Here is a 21,227-nt window from a genome sequence, read left to right on the forward strand (position 1 = left end):
AGCTAAAAGTCTCCAAGTCACTCAGAATAATAACTAAAGCAACTTATTTATTATTCTTTATTATTCTGCAGGGCTACTACGAAACTCAAAACTCGAAGTTCGTGTGGTGCGGTCCCTCTGACACTTTAACTATTTAATACGAGAGCGAGAGGGACGGTACGATACGAATCACCTTCGAGTTTCGAATTTCGTAGTGGCGCCCAGCAGGGCTACTACGAAACCCGAAACTCGAAGTTCGTTTCGTGCGGTCCCTCTGACACTAATACTATTTAATACGAGAGCGAGAGGGAGGTACGACACGAACTTCGAGTTTCGAGTTTCATAGTAGCCCTGCTGCTGAGCCGTCAAACAATCCAAAGAAAAAAAATCTACTATTATATGCCCTACCTACTTTGCTAGATTTCATTTTTCTAAATATCAAAAGTTCTAACGCTTAATAAATCTAAATAATTATTAGAATCAGTGGTAAACTTGTTTGTTGCATCCATTTAAAACTTTTCTGAATGAACTTTTATTTTTTGGCGATGAAATTATGTTTGAATTTATACAGCAGGGCTACTACGAAACTCGAAACTCGCCCATGGAAACTCATTTCCGTTTGACACGAGTTTGTGCGAGTTTGTATGGGCGAGGTCATGAAAATTCGGTACGGTACTTCCATGTCGGTATTATCCGGGCGGTAAATAGCTTCACCCAGTTGCCCAGTTTATGTATAATTATGTCAGTACTATTATATATTCTGTGGTATAATATAAAGTAGTAGTACTCTGTGGTTGTCGCTTTGCCGCTTTCTTTGCCGTGCATCGTTTTTCTCTCAGCTTAGATATCTCGAGATTTATATTGGTTTACTTTAATATCTCTTAGTATGGCATTATTAAGTAACTTAAACTCATGTATAAGAAGAAAATTTTTAGCTGAAGCTATAACCAGTGTTCGTTTTTATTGCGAGCCGGCAGACAATGTTGGTGAGGAACAAAAACAGATAGACCCTTTGAAAGACAGAACCAAAATCATTCCTACGGAGACAAGCATAAAATATATGCAAAGCAAAGCCTACGAACAAAGCTATGGCGATAAACCAGTCTGGGCCCTCTATAGACGAAACCATAAAGGAGGCTTAGCTCCTCGAAAGACAAGAAAAACTTGTGTGCGGAATGGCATTATTTCCACAGGCAATCCATGCCCTATATGTAGAGATGAATATTTGGTCCTTGATCACAGGAACACAAAATTACTTGAGCAGTTTATTTCAGAGCACACTGGCCAGGTATACATTTTCAAATTCTAATGATTAATATTTTACTATACAGTGATAATTTGGTCATGTCTTACACTTCCATTCACAAATAAGTAATAATTAACAGTTTAGTTCAGTGATGGGCAAAGTACGGCCCGTGGGCTATCTCCGGCTCGCGAAGGGATTTAATCTGGTCCGCAGAAGTACCTTCGAAGTTAATAGTACCTACCTATGGGTAGGCAATCATTATATAATTTCATTAGGCAAAGAAAAATTTTTTTTTCATCAGGCGTTACTTTGCAGAGGTCCATATCAATGAACTAAAAGAATTTCTTTGCTCACCTTAAAAAAATGGGAAAACGAAGGTCACGGGTGAGCTAAGAAATACTTTTAGTTCAAAAAAAGTTTAAAATGGAACAGTGTAAATCGTAATCTTGCCCCTCCTCTAAAATATCTGTAAATTTCTGGCCCCCCATGAAGAAAGTTTGCCTACCACTGGTTTAGTTCAACGCAAATATTGTGATTGTATAAGCTGCTTGATCTGTAAGTCTGGAAGTGATTGCATATTAAATTGCAATAAAATAAATATCACGGGACAATTCACACCAATTGACCTAGTCCCAAAGTAAGCTTAGCTTATAGTCTAACAATACCTCTCCTTGCAGTTGGGTAAAAACATTATCTTAAAGTGCACTTACTTGTTGTTTGACTTAAATAAAACCTTAGACGAGTCATTTAAGATCACCCAGCAATATCTTGCCTCAGGTACTTTTTAATTTTTGTTTTTTTTTTTTTATTTTTGATTGCATTCATTTGGAGAATAAGGAAATACATATCATAGTAAAAAAGAGATGAATCGTTAGATCAACCCTTCATTGTCTTGATCAACCTCATGTACAGCTTTTTATTTACATCACATAATTATAATTTATTGAATCAGACGTTACTTTGCAGAGGTCCATATCAAATAATCTAAAAGAATTTCTTTGCTCACCCGTGACCTATGATAGCTATGTTTATGCAAGATATGTGTGTTAATGCAGTTCCTCCACCTCCACACTGTAAGAACACACACAAATCACACAAACACATCAATCACCACCATCACACTACACAGTGATGAGTTTCGAACACAACCAGAGCTCATCTTCAGAGCAACACAACCCTACACCACGCTACCAGATGTTAGATGTTGTTAGGATGTTTAGATGTGTTGTTCTTGCATAAACGTAGCAGATCATTCTTTTAGTTCACATAAATATTTTTTGTTCTACTTCTTACAATAATTAATATTATTACTGACTGCTTTCAGGTATTGGATGCATTTAAAACTGGATTGTGCCAAAAGAAACACAAGGAACTTCTTGTTGCTATCGAGAGAGCCTGGGACCAGGGGAACCTTACATATGATGTGCCATTCAGGGAATATGACTATTCTTTATATTATAAAAAAGAAAACACTCAGTGAATAATATATATATAACACAGTTTATATTATATTACAAAGCTTCATTTATTACAGATATTACAGTTTAGTATAGAGAGAAAAGATCTTTTTTTTTTAAGTATGGCACTATTGTTAGTTGCATGGCAAAGATTAGTATCACAAGAAAGGAAAATATACGATCATAGTCTTCTCTTCTTTCTGCTTCAACCATTGCACCATTTGCTGAGTATTTGCCTCTTCAAATTACCTCCATGATGTGCTATATCTCATGGGTTTCCTTCCCATATTTCTGCGCCCAGTCTATGATCTCCATTCATAATAATTTTACTAAATTAAAATCTTTAATTTTCAACTTATTATTGTTATTATGGCCCCTATATTGATAAACATTAATTATTATGCTATTATTTCAATCAACTTAGGTCAGCAAGAAAACAGTGTCCTATATTATTAACATTCTCAAGCAAAATTATCCATTATTTTGTTTCTATTCCTCTGGCCTAAGACCTCTCTAATCAGTGCTGACTTTTCCCGTTCTAGGACTGCTATTCGGTCATTCTTCCGGTTAACTTCCTGAAATAAATATGAAAATTATGTTATACCAACAGTACCAATATTTATAACCAATTCTAGGGTATCCCGGAATATTTCGAATTTTAGTACTTAGAAATACCTATTTATTTTATATCTTACATATTATTTAAGTTGACACATTTGGCCACATTTCATTAGGTACTAATTCAAATTTCAAATAATAGGAAGGTAGTCAAAAGAAATTAGAAAAATATGGTGGTGGGCTCCAGCACTGCTGCAAGTCATCTTCCTAGCCTATATACGTCCCACTGCTGGGCACAGGCTTCCTTTCAGATCGAAAGGGCTTGGGGCCGTAGTTACCATGTGGGCCCAGCGTGGATTGGGAACTGCACACACACACACACACACACACACACAGCACAGACAGTCATGTTGATATGTGTGTCAGTTTGGTGTGATTTACCAGAGATAACATGCATATTTGTGAGCTCATACTTAGGCGGCCGCTCACGTAGTGTCTTGAACAAGGACTGTTGAGCCACTTGCTACCGTTCGTAATTTGGCCATGTAATGCTATTCTGTTTTATTGATAAAAAAATATAAGAGTATTTCTAACACGGCTGAATTAGAAGCAATGGCTAGTGGCTCAACAATTCCGGTTGGGATGGTACCTCTGCCAGCATGCGGTTCTGCGAGCGCAGCACGGTGGCGTGCGCGGGCGCGGGCGGCGCAGCGGGCAGCGCCAGGTTCATGTGCAGCGACAGTGGGCCGCGGCGCCAGCCCGTCGCCAGCGCGCCCAGCTGCCGGTTCAACTCCTGCACGCGCGCACGCAGAAGTTCCAGACGCTCCTGGTGCGCCTCGCTCCATGGTTCCTAGTCGGAACACACATTTTACCAATGTTTTCGCACGTGTTAACCATTATAATAATACCTACATATTGCAATTCCGGGATTTTACTAAATTCCCATTGGAATTCCCAGAAATTAAAACGTGGTCTTCATTGACGTTGCATTTAAAAAAACTGTGACAAATTTTATGACTTAAGCCCAGCGGTTGAGATTGCAGCAAGATTTTATCTCGATCCCGTGGGAAAATCGGGATAAAACGTGGCCTATGTGTTATTCCCGACGTTTAGCTATCTACATAACAATTTTTTTTAAATAGTTTTAGCGTGAAAGAGTAACAAACATACACACAACACTAACTTTCGCATTTATCTTTCTTCTAATAGGTATATAAAATTCTCGTGTCACAGTGCTTTTCTAATAATGTTTTTCTTTTTTTGTTAGCAATACGATCTCGACGTGATATAAGATTAGGTACCTATTTATGAACAAAGAAGTTTTTTTAAAAATTTTGAACTTTTACAAGTCCGTAGCTTTGTAATTCGATAGTTGAATTGAAATTCAGGAATTTTACGAAATAGTCTAAGCTCCCGTTGCACCAAACCCTACCTCACTAGGTGGCAGATCAGAAATGTAATACAGTGATAGATACTACTTAGGAACACTGGATTTTAGTTTGTAGCCATCGCATATTTTGATCGAAAATTACATCATAAGGTGGCATATCGAAACGTTTCCTCATCGAAAGAGACACATTTGGAAATAACAACCCGCATTGGTTGCCAGCCCAAACCCTGGCAGGTTTCAAGGTCAGCCATGTTTTATGAGCCCCAAAAATGGGGTCAATTACCTCATCAGGTGGCACGATGAAAAGGATGCAGATCGATTGCCCTAGACGTGCCGTTCACGAATATACAGAGTTGCCTGCCATCAGCTTGGTAGTTTTTCTGGTCAGCCACCTCGAACAAAATATGTAATAACGAGAAAATCTTGTATTTATGCTATGATTCAAGGAATAATTTAATAAAAAATAGGATATTAAATTAAAGTCGACGTACTAACATACTATTGCGTCTTATGGTGTTGAAATAATAGGGTTAATGTACCAGTTTTGGTCATTTCTCATTGATACCAATCTTGAAATATTGAAAAAAGTGATGTTGCCTTTTACGTTCAACGTGTTGTTTATCGGGCATTTTTGTGCTGCATAACAATATTTATTTTGTAGATGTAATATGAAATAATGAATTAAATTTATTTCAAACTATCTGGTGCCCGCGGCTTCGCCCCTGGTCTATATTTTTTTTAATTTTCTAAATCTTTTATAAGAACCTTCTCTTGACAAAACAACAAAAAAAATATTAAGCGAAATCGGTCCAGCCGTTCACGCGTGATGCCGTGACCAAGGGAAATAGGGATTCATTTTTATATATTTCAAATAAGGGAAACGTCATGCAGCTATCTCAATTCATGGTAAGTATTGAAAGTTATCTATTCGCACTAGAACAGTACGTTTAACACTTTTTGATATTTATATACATTTAGAAGAAGATGCATATAATTATATTAAATATATTGACCCGGATAACACATCTTAAATCAATCGTCAATGGACTCAGATTCGACGCACTATATCAGATTTGATAGGGTATCTGTACTTGCGAGAGAAAAAAAAAATCATTCCGCGGAAAGTGCGTGAAGCCATCGAGATTATTAGTCTTCATCCGAATTTTAACCGGGATAGTGGTTGGGCGGTACTTCAGAGTTGGAAAACGGTGTTAAATACTCGTGCTGCGTCATCGGTTAGTGTGAACGTACCTTTGAAGAGCGATGTTGTTTGTTAGTGTTGTGTGTGTGCTACCCTACATTTGACAGTAAATAATGACAATGACGATGAAAACGCCAACTATATGACCATGAACTAAGATAGCTGCATGACGTTTCTCATATTTAAAATAAGTAAAGTTGATTCATTATCTGAGTGCCCCCGCCAAATCAAGCAAAACAAAACAAAACAAAAAGCACGGCCGTACCATACTTTTCTCGAAGCCATTCAGGCTATATTTCAAGATATATCAATGAGAAATGACCAAAACTGGTACATTTACCCTATTATTTCAACACCATAAGACACAATACAGGCTGTTAGTACGTCGACTTTAATTTAATATCCTAATTTTTATTAAATTATACCCTGAATCATAGCATAAATACAAGAATTTCTCGTTATTACATATATTGTTCGAGGTGGCTGACCAGAAAAACTGCCAAGCTGATGGCAGGCAACTCTGTATATTCGTGAACGGCACGTCTAGAGCAATAGATCTGCATCCGTTTCATCGTGCCACCTGATGAGGTAATTGACCCCATTTTTGGGGCTCATAAAACATGGCTGACCTTGAAACCTGCCCCCTGGTAAGTTTGGGTGTGCAACCAATGCGGGTTGTTATTATGTCCAAATGTGTCTCTTTCGATGAGTAAACGTTTCGATCTGCCACCTTATGATGTAATTTTCGATCAAAATAGCGGTACGACGAAAAAAAAGAAGTTCTTCCAGGATATGCGATGGCAACCAACTGAAATCCGTGTTCCTAAGTAGTATCTCACTGTATTACCTTGTGAGGTAGGGTTTCGTTTTCGTGCATCGGGAGCTTAGACTAAAAGTCTCAATACTCCCGAAAATTCCGTCGTGGACGTGTATGTAATGTTTTTTTTTTGTTTCTAGTTAAAATTTCGGAATATTAATCCGATCTCATGATATACCCATACGTAACTGGGCATTCTGTCGCTGATTTAGTTTATTTTCAAGATAAAATTCTTTTTGAAATACTTACTACGTACACGCCCATCCGCCCCGCATGTCGCATCTTTTCCTGAACTTCACTCAACTGCTTTAAGTACCATTCTCTGGCTTCTTCAACAGCGTTTAAACCTTGGAGCAGGACATCCTTCTCTTGTTCAATTTGTTTCATTCGCTTGAGCAGATTGTAGTCTACGCCGTTGTGCAGGGTGTGCCGGCGAGGTTCGCGGCGCCGCGATGTGCGACGCACGCCTATTTGAGCCTGTGTCTCATTGGCCGACCTTCCATCGCCCAGTCCTCTACTTGGTTCTTCCACGGATCGAGCCACTTCCTCAAAATCAATTTTTACGTCAACTATGTCTTCATTTCCAAACCCTGGTTCTTCTTCTGTCTTGTAACTCGGTCTAGTGGCTTCTTTTCTATCTGCAGAAATTTTCTCCAATCTCGGAGGTTTAGGCGGGCCAAACACTCTGTCGTGTTTGTTAACTGTCGCTACCGAGCCATGATGGCGCAATTCTTGGAATGGAACATCTTTACGAGCTAACAACTGGGGCATACTAATCGTTCTTTGCTGTGATGTATTTTCCGTATTTTTAATAGCATGCCAATTCTTATCCTGACTTTGTATATCAACATCGAGCAGGGGCGCGGACGGCGGCCGGTGGTGGCCCTGATTGTTGACGTTTGTTTGAACATTGCAGCTTATCTCAACATCATCGTTCAATCTGTTACCTTTATCGCAATTTTTGTCAACTTGGTTACACAATAGGCATATTTTAAGCCCAGTACAAAAACGATCAAATGTTAATAAACCATCGTGGGAGGCGACCTTTTGGAGGCTTTCTATAACTCCTCGAGGTAGGCCTTTGGTGCGGTCATCTCGCCAGCGGTTCTCGATGTCCGTCAGCTTTACATACCCGACGTGCTTGTCGTCCATAATATCAAACAACGTTCGCATTGCTGAAACAAATTGCTTTGGTAGAGATTCCATCCTAGCAGTTGCCTGTGTCATATTGGGGATCTTATGAAAATCTTCATTTGTTATCACATCACCTTATTCTCGAGCCTCATCGCGCAACAATAGATCCCATCCAAATACAGTTTTTACACTTAATTATTAACCGCAGCCACTTATTGATAACTTTAATAAAACTTAAAATAGCACCCACATCCGTAACTAATATATTTACACATAAGATCAGAATTTCAAAATAGTTTGAATTTTTGCACTTTAGATTTTCTCATAATTCTATCTAGATTGACAGAGATCGAAATGGGTCCGTGTCCGCGCATGTTTGGCCGTAGATAATATGAAAACAAAATCCGACCGTTAAACGGTAAGTGTGTGAGGCTGTGTGGTAGACGGACAAACCGGCTGGTGAGTGGGAGTGAATTTGCGAGAGATTTTGTCCCATAGGTGTGAGCGAGAGGACCGGTCAAACGGCATCGCTACGAAGGCCACTGGTTTGGGGCAGGTAGACAAGCGATGCCTGTACTGTACTATACTATACGAGTCGTCCCAGTCGGACGGGTCGGTCAGGTCGTCAGCAAGTGGCGTTCGACCATGCTTGCAAGGCCCAGGACGCCGCAGTCACAATACAATACAAGTAATATAGGCAGTAATTCAACTTCATACTAGAGGGCCAAAATCGACGTACGCACTCAGCGGAGCGTCTTACACGGCCGCTAACCCGACCTAACTACGCAGTGGCACCATAAATGCGCTGGTCGAGTGAGTGCACGAGAACGTGTGTAGTGTATTGCAGTGTTTACGGGTGTCTAAATTCAACGCTGATAAAACCAACATTGTCATTTTTTATGATTACAAGCTTTTATTTAGTTTCACCTGTCCCGTTGTCTGTCTGTCTGCTGCATGTAGTCAAATATTGCAAGTCAAATTTGATTAACTTACAGTAGTCAGATTGACTTGAAATTTGGAATACTTGTGTAAATCGCGTGTCAATACAATAATCTAGTAATGTCATCCTGGTAATCCAGCCAGGGTCGTCTCCGCAGGACGGAACTCTTCAACGGTTAATAGCATCGACTTGAAATTTGGTATGCAAATGTAGTTTGGGTGACAATGCAAGTATAGTCAATAAAAAGTACAGTCAGCAAAAAAGCTTGTATTAAAAATGTTTTTTTTTTATGATTAGGTTATTTCAATTTCCTGCTGATGCTGAAAAGTAAAATTAATACCTATTAGGTACTTTATTATTAGTCTATTAAAATTTGTCTAGGTACCTACTCAACAAAATGTAAACTATAGTGATGTGTCTATTTATAGAAAATAACATTTTAAAAAATATGCAAATTGCTATTTACAAATTAAATCTATCAAAATATAAATCCGAACGAATTTATGAATTGAAGTAATATTAATTCACATTTTTAAAAACGCATTTAGTTTAAAACATTCTAAATATATGTAGGTTCTATAATAATCAATCTATAAGGTCGATTTATACATAAATGTGACGCTATTGCTGTATAGATATTTATGCCCTTGATTGTACCTACCTAAACAAATAGACTTAGGGGCTGTTTCACCACCCATTGATTAATTTTAACTGACGGAAAAATGTGATGCTGTCTCTGTTTTTACCCCCGACACAAAAAGAGGAGTATTATAAGTTTGACCACTATGTGTGTCTGTGTGTCTGTCTGTGGCACCGTAGCTCTTAAACAGTGTCTGTCTGTGTCACCGTAGCTCACGGGTGGACCGATTTGAATGCGGTTTTTAAGGTTCCGTAGCCAAAATGGCAAAAAGGGAACCCTTATAGTTTCGCCATGTCTGTCTGTCTATCTATATGTCCATCCGCGGCTTACTACGCACATATAATAAAAATCTACACACGTCTGTTTAACTTTTTGTAGCTGCCAACGATCGCGATACGATAGCGATCTGCGCAGCCGTAGGTATACGATAAATTTCAAGAATACGGCCGAGTCGGTCTACTGCCTGTTACTTGTATTGTGCCGCAGTCGTAGTCTTTTATGCAAATAAGATGGTATCTTCGGAGTCAAAAATGCCGATTTACATTTCCGGGACCTAGGTATAAGAAGAGTGTCAATGAAATGGCTATATATAATATGCAATGATTAAAGGGTTTTTTTTAAATAAAACATTATTTTAACAGTTTGCGCAGCCATATACATATGCAGTGCAGACTAGAGCAGGCGCTTAAAGAAAAGAAAATAATATGATACTTACCTAAGATTTAAGTCCAGTCCGAGAGTAAACAGTAGGTTCTATTAAGTTTAGATAGGTTTGCAGAATTTACAGTTATGTACGACTACTTACTGTATCTAAGATGCATCGTACTTTATCTTATTATACACTAGCCTAAACTCGCGGCTTCGCCCGCATTAGAAATAGCTTAATGCCCTCCATACGCGGAACAAAACCCGAATTTAATTCATAAAATTAGTAATGACCGCGATAGTCTAAAATATTGTGTAGCTTAATGCCGTCTTCACTTAACTCCGTGATGGTATATATTATGCCCATGCAATGCAATTTTAAACTGAAAATATTATCCCACGGGAACGCATTACCGGGATATCAAGTGTGTCTCAATGCAGATATTTGTCTATCTGTACCTACTACCTACGACAAGTTTCCTGTAAATCCGTTCAGCCGTTATTGCGTGATTGAGTAACAAACATCTTCAGAAACTTTCACATTAATAATAATAAGGTTGTTGTTCGCTCTGTAGCGATAAGGCCGCCCGTAGCTTATCGTATACATTTTGTTAATGTACTGTTGCTCTGAACTTTTTTTTTTATACAAGCTTTTACTGCTGACTGTATTTTTTGGTGACTGAACTTGCATTGTGATCCAAACTGCATTTCCGTGCCAAATTTCAAGTCGATGCCATTATCCGATGAGGAGTTCCGTTCTGCGGAGATGATCCTGGCCGTAACACCAGTATGTCACTACCAAATTATTGTTTTGTCACCAGATATACATATAAGTAGGGTTACCATCTAGGAACCCAAACACGGCGATTTCTTTTTCGATGCCCAAAACTCGTATTTAACATAGTGTTTCCTAACGTGTTCCTAACAAAAAACCCAATGATCTCGACCGTTATTGCTATCAAAAGTATAAAATAAATACTTAAAAAGTTTAAATCATTAAATTAACATTTTATTACAAATTTAGTTCACAATTAAACATCTTAAGGTATTATTAACTTACTACTTCTACTTGGTAAGTTATTTTTCTCAAACACGACATGAAATATTGACGTTGTGTTACAAATAATAGGGCGGGAAGTATCGCGGCTCGCCTGCCCACTAGTGCGGTCACTAACTAGCGGCCTGTAAAGAGATTTCATACAACTTTGCAGGCCAATGGCTAGGGATGCCAAATTAGGGCTTTTACTCCTAAATTTAGGGGGAAAATAAGGAGCATGGGATTTTTTAGGGGTTTATTTAGGGATTTTTCCATACCATGTTTGTGTGATATAGGAAACTAAAATATTACTGAAAATTGATTGAAACGAATGGAACGTTCTCGATACCGCAGTGTATCTCACTCTATTCTCTCACTCGAACTCCTAAGTGCGACTGAGAAAGAAATACTCGACCGAACGTTCCGATTTACGTTACTGTGATTTGTAACGCGGTTGAACAATCTTTTGCGGCTTTCATGCCATATTTTGATTTTTGGGTCTGTGGCGTGGCTGTCGAGCACCTGTCGAGTGACGTGAGTGTTGTGTTGGCAAAATTAAACTGATCTTTTAATACTGAATCGTAAGAAATTTCGTATCGTAAAATCGTTTGGTCGAAAGTCGCACGACACGAACTTTGAGTTTCGAGTTTCGTAGTAGCCCTGCAGAAAGGGTAGCTACCAAGTGGCTCCTCTGAAATTCGAAGTTCGTATATACCCGCGTCGTAGACTACGGAGTTTGAAATTGGAACTTCGTGCCGTCCCGTTCATGGATAGGATAGGATAGGAGAGTGAGGGAGGGAACAGTAGTATGATGTGAATTGCATAGTAGCCCCCCGGTTTCTCGATTGTCAATATTGTAGGTATTGAGTATTGATCACGATGTCAAACTAAATCACAATGGGGCCAATCGCAGCAATCTATTAAAAAACAATAATGTGGCATATCTGCACCGGTTTGTGTTTGTTACGAATCTGTGGTAATGAAATATTAATTGGCAACATTGAATCAGAATGAATGTGACATTTGGTTGGTCAAAGAGTAGTATCTAAAGGTAGTATAGTATCTATCTCTAGTAGTCTGTGAGTATAGTATAAGTACCTATGATATCATTTGGTTGTGTGTTGTGTTGGTGTGGTGATGGTGTTGGTTGCGTGAGCTTGCTTGCGACACTTGCGTTGCGTGCAGATTGTGCGGTAGACAAACTTAAAACGATCATATGAATACATAGTAAATAAGACAAATTTAAGATGAGCCATATAGAAGAGCATGAAAAAGTGTCATCTGCGAATGAGTTAAATGCAAGCATACACAATGACACACCTAGACAACAGTGGGTGAAATTTGAAGAAGACTCTCCTCTTTCGACGGTGCCACTGTCGGAGATATCGCCAGCACCGCAAGTGACCGCCGTAGTAGCTAGCATATCTGAACCTTCATCTTCAACAACATTTCCAGCAGTATTAACGACAGAATCAGTACATGTAAATTTGGAGAGAGCTGACAAAACTATAGATGGCACGTCCCAGCCGACGTTGAGCAAAAACATAGAATTTGTTAATGTTCGAAATGGATTTTGTAAGTATTAGCAATTAAATGCGTCATATTAATTAATAATAAAGAGAAAGTAATCAATCTTGCATTTTTTTTTAATTATTTGTCAGTTAATTTCAATTTTAAGTTTCATTCTACCTTCTGCAGCTGCATGTAAAAAAAAATCGATTGAATAATTAGATTATTCTTTATATTTTAGCAAATGGGGACATCATAGTAACAATTCTTCCAATGAATACAAAGTGGCCATGGATGACAGCAGCACGCTTTAGACCTGAACTAGTGCCTGAAGAATTAATGGCCCAAGGACTGACTGTATGTAATTATATTGTTTAATTATTAAACTATTGACGATTTGTTGCTGTAATGAAAAAAAAATAAACTAGAGATGCAACGGATATCTGGCCAGTATCTGGTATCTGGCCACTATTTTACTATTCGGCCAAATACCGGATAGTTGCGTACTATCGGGCCGGATACCGGATGGTAAAAAATTTATAGTTATGATTAAAAACTGGTATTTATTTATGAATTTATCAATTATCGACATCAGCTTATTATTCTAAGGGGCTGTTTCACCACCCATTTATTAATTTTAATTGATGGATAAATGTGATACAGTCTCGTGTCTCTTCAAACAAAACAAACAGAAACAACATCATATTTATCCGTCAGTTAAAATTAATCAATGGGTGGTGAAACAGCCCCTAAGTTAAATAATTATACTCTACAAGTTGCAATTGCAACCTGCACGGAGTGTCATGCGCATGTTCAAATTAGCTTAATTTAATTGTATGTAAAACTAGGCTAAATATCCGGCGGCCGGATATCCGGCTAACGGCCCCGCCGAATATCCGGTATCTGGTATCCGGCCAAACCACTATCCTTCATATCTAATTAAAACCATTTTTGCCAAGTTTACAACCATAATACTTATAATTATAAACTTACTAGTTTTTGCCTGTGGCTTCGTCCACGTGGAATTCGGTTAGCGCGCGCTGTTTCCTCGGGAACTGTGCATTTTTCCAGGATAAAAAGTAGTCTATGTCACTCTTTGGCCCATAAACTATCACTATGCCAAAAATCACATTGATCCATTGCTCCGTTTCGACGTGAAAGACTGACAAACACACTTTCACATTTATAATATTAGTATGGATATTAGCCCAATAATTTAAGTATAACTTAATAAGTAAATTAATGAACATTTTATTTCTAATTCCAGTTGACCGTTGAAGAATATGTCCATGCCATGGAGTTACTTGTAAACGATGCCCGCTTCACTCTCTATAACATCTGCTACAAGCGTGTCCTTGTCTGTTGGATTACCCTTGCGTTTCTTGTGCTCCTGGCTCTATTATTTTCAGGCATGACAGGTCTTCTATTATTTACTCTTGGTGTATTGTGGTTAATACTCAATGCAGGTGCTATATTCCTTTGTATGTGGATAAAATTAGCCCTTTCAAGAGGACTAGAGCAGTGCCTGGCAAGTGTCAATAAGTTGCTAAACAAACACAAACTTGTACTGGCCTTGGATGATAGAGGAAAGATATCCTGTCATAAAGTTAATCTTTGCTTTATTTATTTTGACTCTGGGCCGTGTGTGGCACATATTCAGCAGTTTATTGAGAGTGAAGAAGGCAAAAGTGTATCTGAAGGTTGGGAAAAAAGGTTGGATGTAACAGCCAATGATATAGTGATTCAAGGAAGTCAGTCTACCAGATTATCTCGGAAACAGGTATGATAGCATTCATCTAATTTGATGAGTCTCAGAGACTTATGAGTACCTATTTGCAGCAATAGTGGTGACTAAAAATGGTTCTCATATGAATGAGATGTTCAGTCAAGTTTATGTATGCCATATCCTTGACATTCTCATGCTGATTTGTACTTAGAATGGCTGTGATCTTCAGGGATATTAAGGTTGGAGTGTGTTTGGTTTAACACAACATTACAGACTTAACTTGTCCAAAAACAGCATGAATATTAATGTCATCTTGTTATTTATAATAATTAAACTTTATTCATGACATACTCCAATTTACTACTTCTAATTCTTTTTTGTAGAAATCTTCTACTAATAGCATGTCTTCCTGCTTGATTTTGAACCACCTTCAAAAAGTTTTCTCTCAAAAAAAGAGAACTTACGTTGTTGTCTATATACAGCCTTGACCAAAAGTATTGACCACCTATGATATTTGTACGCTTCAGCAGAAGTTGATGAGCAGTTGTGGTGCTCAAAATGATCTAAACACTCTTATTACCTCAGCAGTAAAATCGAGTGTAGCATCGAAACCGCTCATTCACTTTTGCTGCTGACTGTATTACAATATATATATATATATATATATTATCATTTTTGCGCCTAGAATTTTTTTTATGGCTTTCGCTCTTGCCGTCTTAGCGCCTAGATTTAAAATATGATTGCATTCTGATGACTGAAACCTTTTCTGGAACACTAATTATTGTGTATAACTTTTCATTACTCATACTTACAATGTGTTTGTCATCAAAATGAATCAACATAAATAGTCTGCAAGGTAGGTTACTTTCTGTAGGTATCCAATTTTGCATGAATGCCTTGAATGGATCAACCATATCAGGTTAGAATGCAAATGACTAATAAATACAGGTATGAGTTCTAACGTGATGCATGAAGAAATATAAATATAACCAATGTGTACTATTTCCATGCTCAACTATGCTGTTATGACGAAATATTTGATTAGTGATAATAAATATCAAGGTTAATATAAATACGTACTGTCGTCTTATGTGTGTATATACGCTAATAGGAATATTGTTGGCAGTAAAGTGACACAGCACCACTTCTTTGAACTCCAATTTTCGATAAAGATTAAACACTTTGGCAGGTTACATACTTTGGGTACAGTCACCAGCACCAATATCTGACACAACAAGCGTGCATAAATATCTGATACGACTCTATATCTAGGGCCGGAAGGACGTGCCAGATATTTTTGCACGCTCCGCTGTGGTAGATATTAATGCTGGTGACTGTACCACCACAATTCCGTTTGAGTTGTACCAATCCATTACTGATTTTGCGTAATGGCAACTGGCTAAACTTGACCAAAACAGGGGTGGAGTCGTGTTTTCTTATACAAGGCAGCAAACGCTTCTGTAAATACTTTTGATAAATATCGACGTTTATTGTCCATGTGCTGATAAACAAGCGACTCTTTTTTTTCAAAGCTGCATATTCCCTGCAGAAGAAGGTTTATTTTTGGGAATTTAGATCGTTTTTTAATTTACAATCTTCAGGAGCTTCTGTTCGACTTTTACTGGTATAAAACTCTTGCCCAGGAATTTGTTTAAAGTCCGCTTTTATGTATGTCTCGTCGTCCATCACACACAACGCATTCAAATTTCGTAAGGAAATTTTAATATAGTTTTCGCGACCCTTACTTTGCCGATAAGTTCTATTTTGAGTCTCGATCTGGTGCTGCCTGGGCTTTATATCTTCTTAGTCCTGCCCTACGTTTCATTTTTTGAACATAGGACTGAGATATTTTCACTTTTTAGCAACATCACAAAATGATATCTTATGATTGAGGCAAAAATCTTTACAACACTTCCTTTTTTTATTCTTGACTCCTTGCAAACCATCACTTCCTGGCTTTCTATCTATTGTCAAGCGTTCATGGAACGTTTTTAATACGCGACAAACCATAGATTGTGGACATTTCAGTCTTTGAGCGATATCTCTGTGCTCCTAGTGTAAGTTTTCGATTACAAAATACGTCACGATCGCGTTCACGTTAAAATCTAAATTTGTATGGAAACACGAACATCGCAAACGTTCCGCTAGAGGCGCTGTTCGTATTTCCATATAAATTGAGGTTTTAACGCGAACGCGATCGAGACGTATTTTGTAACCGAAGACTTACACTAAGGGCATGTAGCTATGCATTGGACTTTCTACATGTTCGTGCAAGATACGTTTGCGCTGTTGATGTTGTTTGCTCGACATTTTGGCAACGAAAAAAAAAAGAAGTAAAAACTGCCGTCATATTATAGATTAGTTCTTTGTGAATAAAAAAAATTTACAAAATTTGTACATATCTCCATTTTTTGCGTACAAATAGCCTTTTTTCTATGCTCAAGTTTTGGCGTGTTCAACCTTTACTAGCAACTGCTATAATAAATTATTCTTTGCCACTCAATTTTGTTTCTACACCACAATTTTCAAGCTTGTAGTCATTCAAATTTTCTCATGATTTATTAATTCTTGTAAAAATTTTGACTTGTACAGCAATGTTTTACTAGAGGCACCTAATATATTTAATTAGTGCATTTATTTCTGTCATTACATTATAATTGCGCTCACACTACCTATCTACATACGCATGTTTAAATTTCCAAATTAATCGGCTGCGTTTCCACTAGAGATGTGCGAGGAATGTGTTTATCACGGTGAAAACGCAGCTTATAAGTTTTACTAAATTTCTGTTCAAGGCTGGGTTTAGTAGGTATATTTATTAATAAAAAATGTAGCTGTATGTTGATCCTAATAAATAACTTCAGCTTATATGTATTTTAGTTGGTGGCATGTAGAAATAGCGGTATACTAGTTGTCAACTTTCGCAAACCATTTTGACCTGTCTTGTTGGTAGTAGTGGATAAGAGGACTTGATGAAGTCTTTTGTTTTTGTGCGGTATTGGCTAACAAATCCGACCACTTGCTGAACCGTACCAGTTATCCACCGTCGCCCTGCACTCTTTTGCCATCGAGATACCTACTTTATACAGACCTACACAACGAACACTATGAACTCCGAGCTAATAGTACATTGTGTCTTAAGGGCGGTAAACAAGGAATTACGAACGAAAGTCTATTAGAAGCCCGAAGTCGAAGACAGGGCTTTAATGAGTCGATGTTCGTAATTCTAGTACCGCCCGTGCGACATACAATGTTTTTCATCACATTTGCGAGTAAAATTGTATATTTGTAAAAGAGCAACTATAATTTTTCAAAAATTGCCGATACCGTTGACTACGCTCTTGGCAGCGACAGCCTGATACTGATCACACTCATTTACCGACCTTGAGCTTCATGACAAGAAAATGAGTACGAGCAATAACTCATTTTCCGACCACGGGTTTCATGACAAACACATTAAGGTCGAGGGTTTTATTTGGGGGGTTGCAACCAAGGTAGCCTGCAACTGCATGTTTCAACACTGTTTACGAGCAAGTGTGATGAAAAATTAATTGAGGCTAAGATCTAATGCAATCGAAAATTACTTATGCGTGTGTTGTTTGCACCTTCTAATCTAACATACACACGAGTAGTACAAAATGATAATGTCATAAACTATTTATTGAATTAACTAATGGTGATCGCACTTTATATTATAACTTTTTGTTGTATTTAGTCTGTGGCGGGTAAGTAAGGCATATGAATGTGCAGGGTATGGCAGCGCAAGTGTATCTCCGCTACCTGCAGCGGTGGGGAAAAGACTTCCTGCGGCGCCGACTCGACTGGACTCTAGACGAGGAGGGCGGCAACCCCGCGGCGCCGCGCCATTTGGTCCAAGCGCTCTGTCCCTGTCAATATGTCGAGGAGATATTGCGGAACAAAGAGCCCAAAGACACGCGCGCCTGTTGCCCAGCCTGCAACCACTGGCTTAGGCGCCGCGGGCTCGACTGACCAAACAGGTTCACGTTTGGCAAGTCTCATTTTGACCTATTGCTTGTTAGTGTTCGTACTGTTCGTGTTTCATAAGTTAGGTCCAGACTCACGCAGTCTACCTTGGCCTGAAGGCAGGTTTATAAGGGTAAAACTATGAATAAGCCAATTATACCGGCTTAGGTAGACTGCAGGTGTCTGGCGCTAACATTTTATGTATTGTAAAATTGTTTTAATCTCTTGCAGGAAAGAGCTCTGCTTCTATATCTGCGGTACGTCGGGCGATGGGGAGCACGAATCTTGAAAAAAAAACTAACTCTCAGCAGCACGGTGCCCGGCCGCCACGGAGAAAAATACAACTGCCCGTGCCAGTTCATAGAGGAGCATCTCAAAGTCAAGCCAATACCTGGAGGTTTCGGTAAATATCTCTCATTTAACAATATCAATCATCAATTATATTAAAATGAGTAATGTTGTAAGTATCATTAAATCCGTCCAAACGTGTTGTAACATATCATGTACTTATTATAAATTATAAGATGTGATTAACAATTTTAAGATTTAAGAAACATAATGAACTACTATGGATTTTTGTAGAGTTTTAGATTAAAAGGGTTAGCAGACTGGATTTAATACATTATTAGTTAATAAGTACCTACCCACTTAACTCATCATAATTTGTATCTTTTACCAGAAGTATTTGCAGTTCTTGTTTAAATGTTTGGTACTTTTTTGACAAGCAGCTAATTAGAATATTCTTATTATTCAAAATCTACGCTAAAATTTTGTTCAGATACTTCGCACCTTTAAAATTAAACTGAAACAATTCTAAATATTCACATTTCCAAAATAAACTTTAAATAAAACACAATACGGTTGAATTTTAAAATGAGAAAATTTCGAATTATTTCGGTTTAATTTTGAAGGTGCACTTGTCTATTATGGCACAACTGTGTTACATTACAGTAAAACACTCTCCAATATCTTTAGATCCTAGATTTAGGTTTGATTTTTTTAATGTATATATTTTATCAAGGAATCCGTCTCCACTCATTTAACTCCGTTAGTAGGATCTATTTTAAATCAATAAAAAAAGAATTACAATTTATAATTTAAAAATTTAATGTCTTGGGAAATTCGTTTCACGAGCCACAAGCTTCAATCGCATTGCACAAACGTTTACGCAATACATCACATTATATGTTTATAATTATGTATTCGAATTGTAAACACTATTGTTTTCCAATCGGATCTAATTCATTAATATGTGAATATCAATTTTAACGAAAACTTTTATGTCTGTACCTATAAAAAAATTGATTGAATCATATTTTTATTTTTGTAAATATTACAATTAAAAACAAGTATATGAAATGTGGCCATAATTTGTGAGGATTATTTATGTAACATATGTTCACCGTGAAGTAACAGGATCAGGCTGCCAAATTTGCAGGGTTATTGTTATAATTGAGTGGGACTCTGAAGCGTTTCAACCGCCGTATACCGTGTATTACGAAAATTTTAGGATAATGTCCATAGCTGGTGTGGACATTGGAATTTTTAGTTGACGGGACCATTAGTACATTTTAGGATAATGTCCAAAGCTGGTGTGGACATTGCAATTTTTAGTTGACGGGACCATTAATACATTTTAGGATAATGTCCATAGCTGGTGTGGACATTGGAATTTTTAGTTGACGGGACCATTAGTACATTTTCGTTACACACGGGAATCGGCGGTTGAAACGCTTCAAGGCCCCACCCGAAGTCACTGCTCAGAAACATCTAGGAATTTAAAAGCTTTCCTACGCAATTGACCCTCGAATCTTTTGATGTGTATTGTATACTTATGTAGATTCCTATTTTACAAACTAAATATGTGAATCCTGTCTCATGCTGACATGCTGTGCTAGGCTAACATATTTTTTAACCAAGCTGTGGTTAAAATTCTTCCTTCTTATCTGCTTTTTTTTAAAATGTGTTTTACTATTTTATATTTGTATTATTTAAAAAAATGTTATGTTTATGCGAATTCTAATATAGGTAGAGTCATTCACGATTACAATGTCATTAATGTCTAATTTTGACAGAATCACGCGTCTTCGTGGATGGCACTTGGTATACCAAGGGAAACCTTTTTCTACTTTAAACATAGGCAGGATAATCGTATGACTATTTCTTCCTTCGTATGACTATTATATTATATAATGATTTACACAAACTTTCTCCATGTTGCCTTACCTTTATTAGGATGGTTCATATCAGTAGTGATAGGAATGTTTTGGTTGAATATATGGTTAACTTTTATCACATTTATCAATTTCAAAGACTAATTAAATAATCTCAGCCTTCAATTCGAAGGCTTCTTTTTCTTTAAGTATTTGGTGAACTATGATCACAACTGAGCAGCTAGTCAGTCAGATTGTTTATTTTTTCAAAAAGTTAGCCAAAGCTCTAATTGTTGTTTTAAAACTCTAGCTAAGATAAATTTAATATATTTCAAACTGGATTGTTTGATATTTATACAAAGTACTTACTTAAAATAAGAATCAGGAAACGGCCAATATTGTTAGCGGGTTTATTGTTATATATAGCATAAGTTACCTTTACTAATAACAGTATGTAAGTGTTTTAGTTAGATGTTATTATTGTTTCATATTATTATAATGAATAATATAACATAAATCCCTACTTTATAAATAAGGGATTCTGCATATCAGGTATCAATTACTTTTAATAAATTTAAACAATAATAAGTATTTAAATGTTAGCTCATAAAGTGAAAATTATATTGATCAAACACTTGCTCACAATTAAGTATGTAAATCATTCCGTCCAAATTTTTAAAAATACATAACATTGTGAAATATAAGCTGTACAATTCCTTATACACCTATTTTACGTAACTTTTAAAGAAATATATAATATCATAAAAAAAAACATTTTTTTATCTATCTTCTCATTTTTACTTTTACATTTA

At 37.2% G+C, this 21,227-nt stretch overlaps 3 protein-coding genes across 7 annotated transcripts; 2 read left to right on the forward strand and 1 right to left on the reverse strand.

Moving 5' to 3' along the window:
- The first annotated feature begins 754 nt into the window (after positions 1-754).
- On the forward strand, positions 755-2,872 carry mRpS18B (mitochondrial ribosomal protein S18B). Its single transcript, XM_074085543.1, has 2 exons — positions 755-1,267; positions 2,550-2,872. Exons 1-2 carry the CDS (start codon positions 866-868, stop codon positions 2,703-2,705), a joined length of 558 nt encoding a protein of 185 aa, XP_073941644.1. The 5' UTR covers positions 755-865; the 3' UTR covers positions 2,706-2,872.
- Positions 2,703-13,813, reverse strand: LOC141426542 (suppressor APC domain-containing protein 2). Of its 4 annotated transcripts, none has more exons than XM_074085539.1 (4): positions 13,546-13,813; positions 6,898-7,823; positions 3,890-4,090; positions 2,703-3,257 (listed from the first exon to the last, which is right to left on the reverse strand). In XM_074085539.1, exons 2-4 carry the CDS (start codon positions 7,819-7,821, stop codon positions 3,144-3,146), a joined length of 1,239 nt encoding a protein of 412 aa, XP_073941640.1. In that variant the 5' UTR covers positions 7,822-7,823; positions 13,546-13,813; the 3' UTR covers positions 2,703-3,143. The 4 variants fall into 4 exon arrangements, with proteins under 4 accessions (XP_073941640.1, XP_073941639.1, XP_073941638.1 ...); XM_074085538.1 differs by lacking the exon at positions 13,546-13,813 and adding an exon at positions 10,078-10,239; XM_074085537.1 differs by lacking the exon at positions 13,546-13,813 and adding an exon at positions 7,917-8,723.
- Positions 12,101-21,190, forward strand: LOC141426544 (uncharacterized). 2 transcript variants are annotated; one of them, XM_074085541.1, is made up of 5 exons: positions 12,101-12,618; positions 12,794-12,909; positions 13,820-14,332; positions 18,029-18,287; positions 18,494-18,583. In XM_074085541.1, the coding sequence occupies exons 1-4, from the start codon at positions 12,291-12,293 to the stop codon at positions 18,266-18,268; spliced, it is 1,197 nt and encodes a 398-aa protein (XP_073941642.1). In that variant the 5' UTR covers positions 12,101-12,290; the 3' UTR covers positions 18,269-18,287; positions 18,494-18,583. The 2 variants fall into 2 exon arrangements, with proteins under 2 accessions (XP_073941642.1, XP_073941643.1); XM_074085542.1 differs by lacking the exon at positions 18,029-18,287 and having other exon boundaries at positions 18,494-21,190.
- Positions 21,191-21,227: the final 37 nt, after the last annotated feature.

This window comes from Choristoneura fumiferana, chromosome 3 (genome assembly GCF_025370935.1).
Source record: "Choristoneura fumiferana chromosome 3, NRCan_CFum_1, whole genome shotgun sequence".
NCBI lineage: Eukaryota > Metazoa > Arthropoda > Insecta > Lepidoptera > Tortricidae > Choristoneura > Choristoneura fumiferana.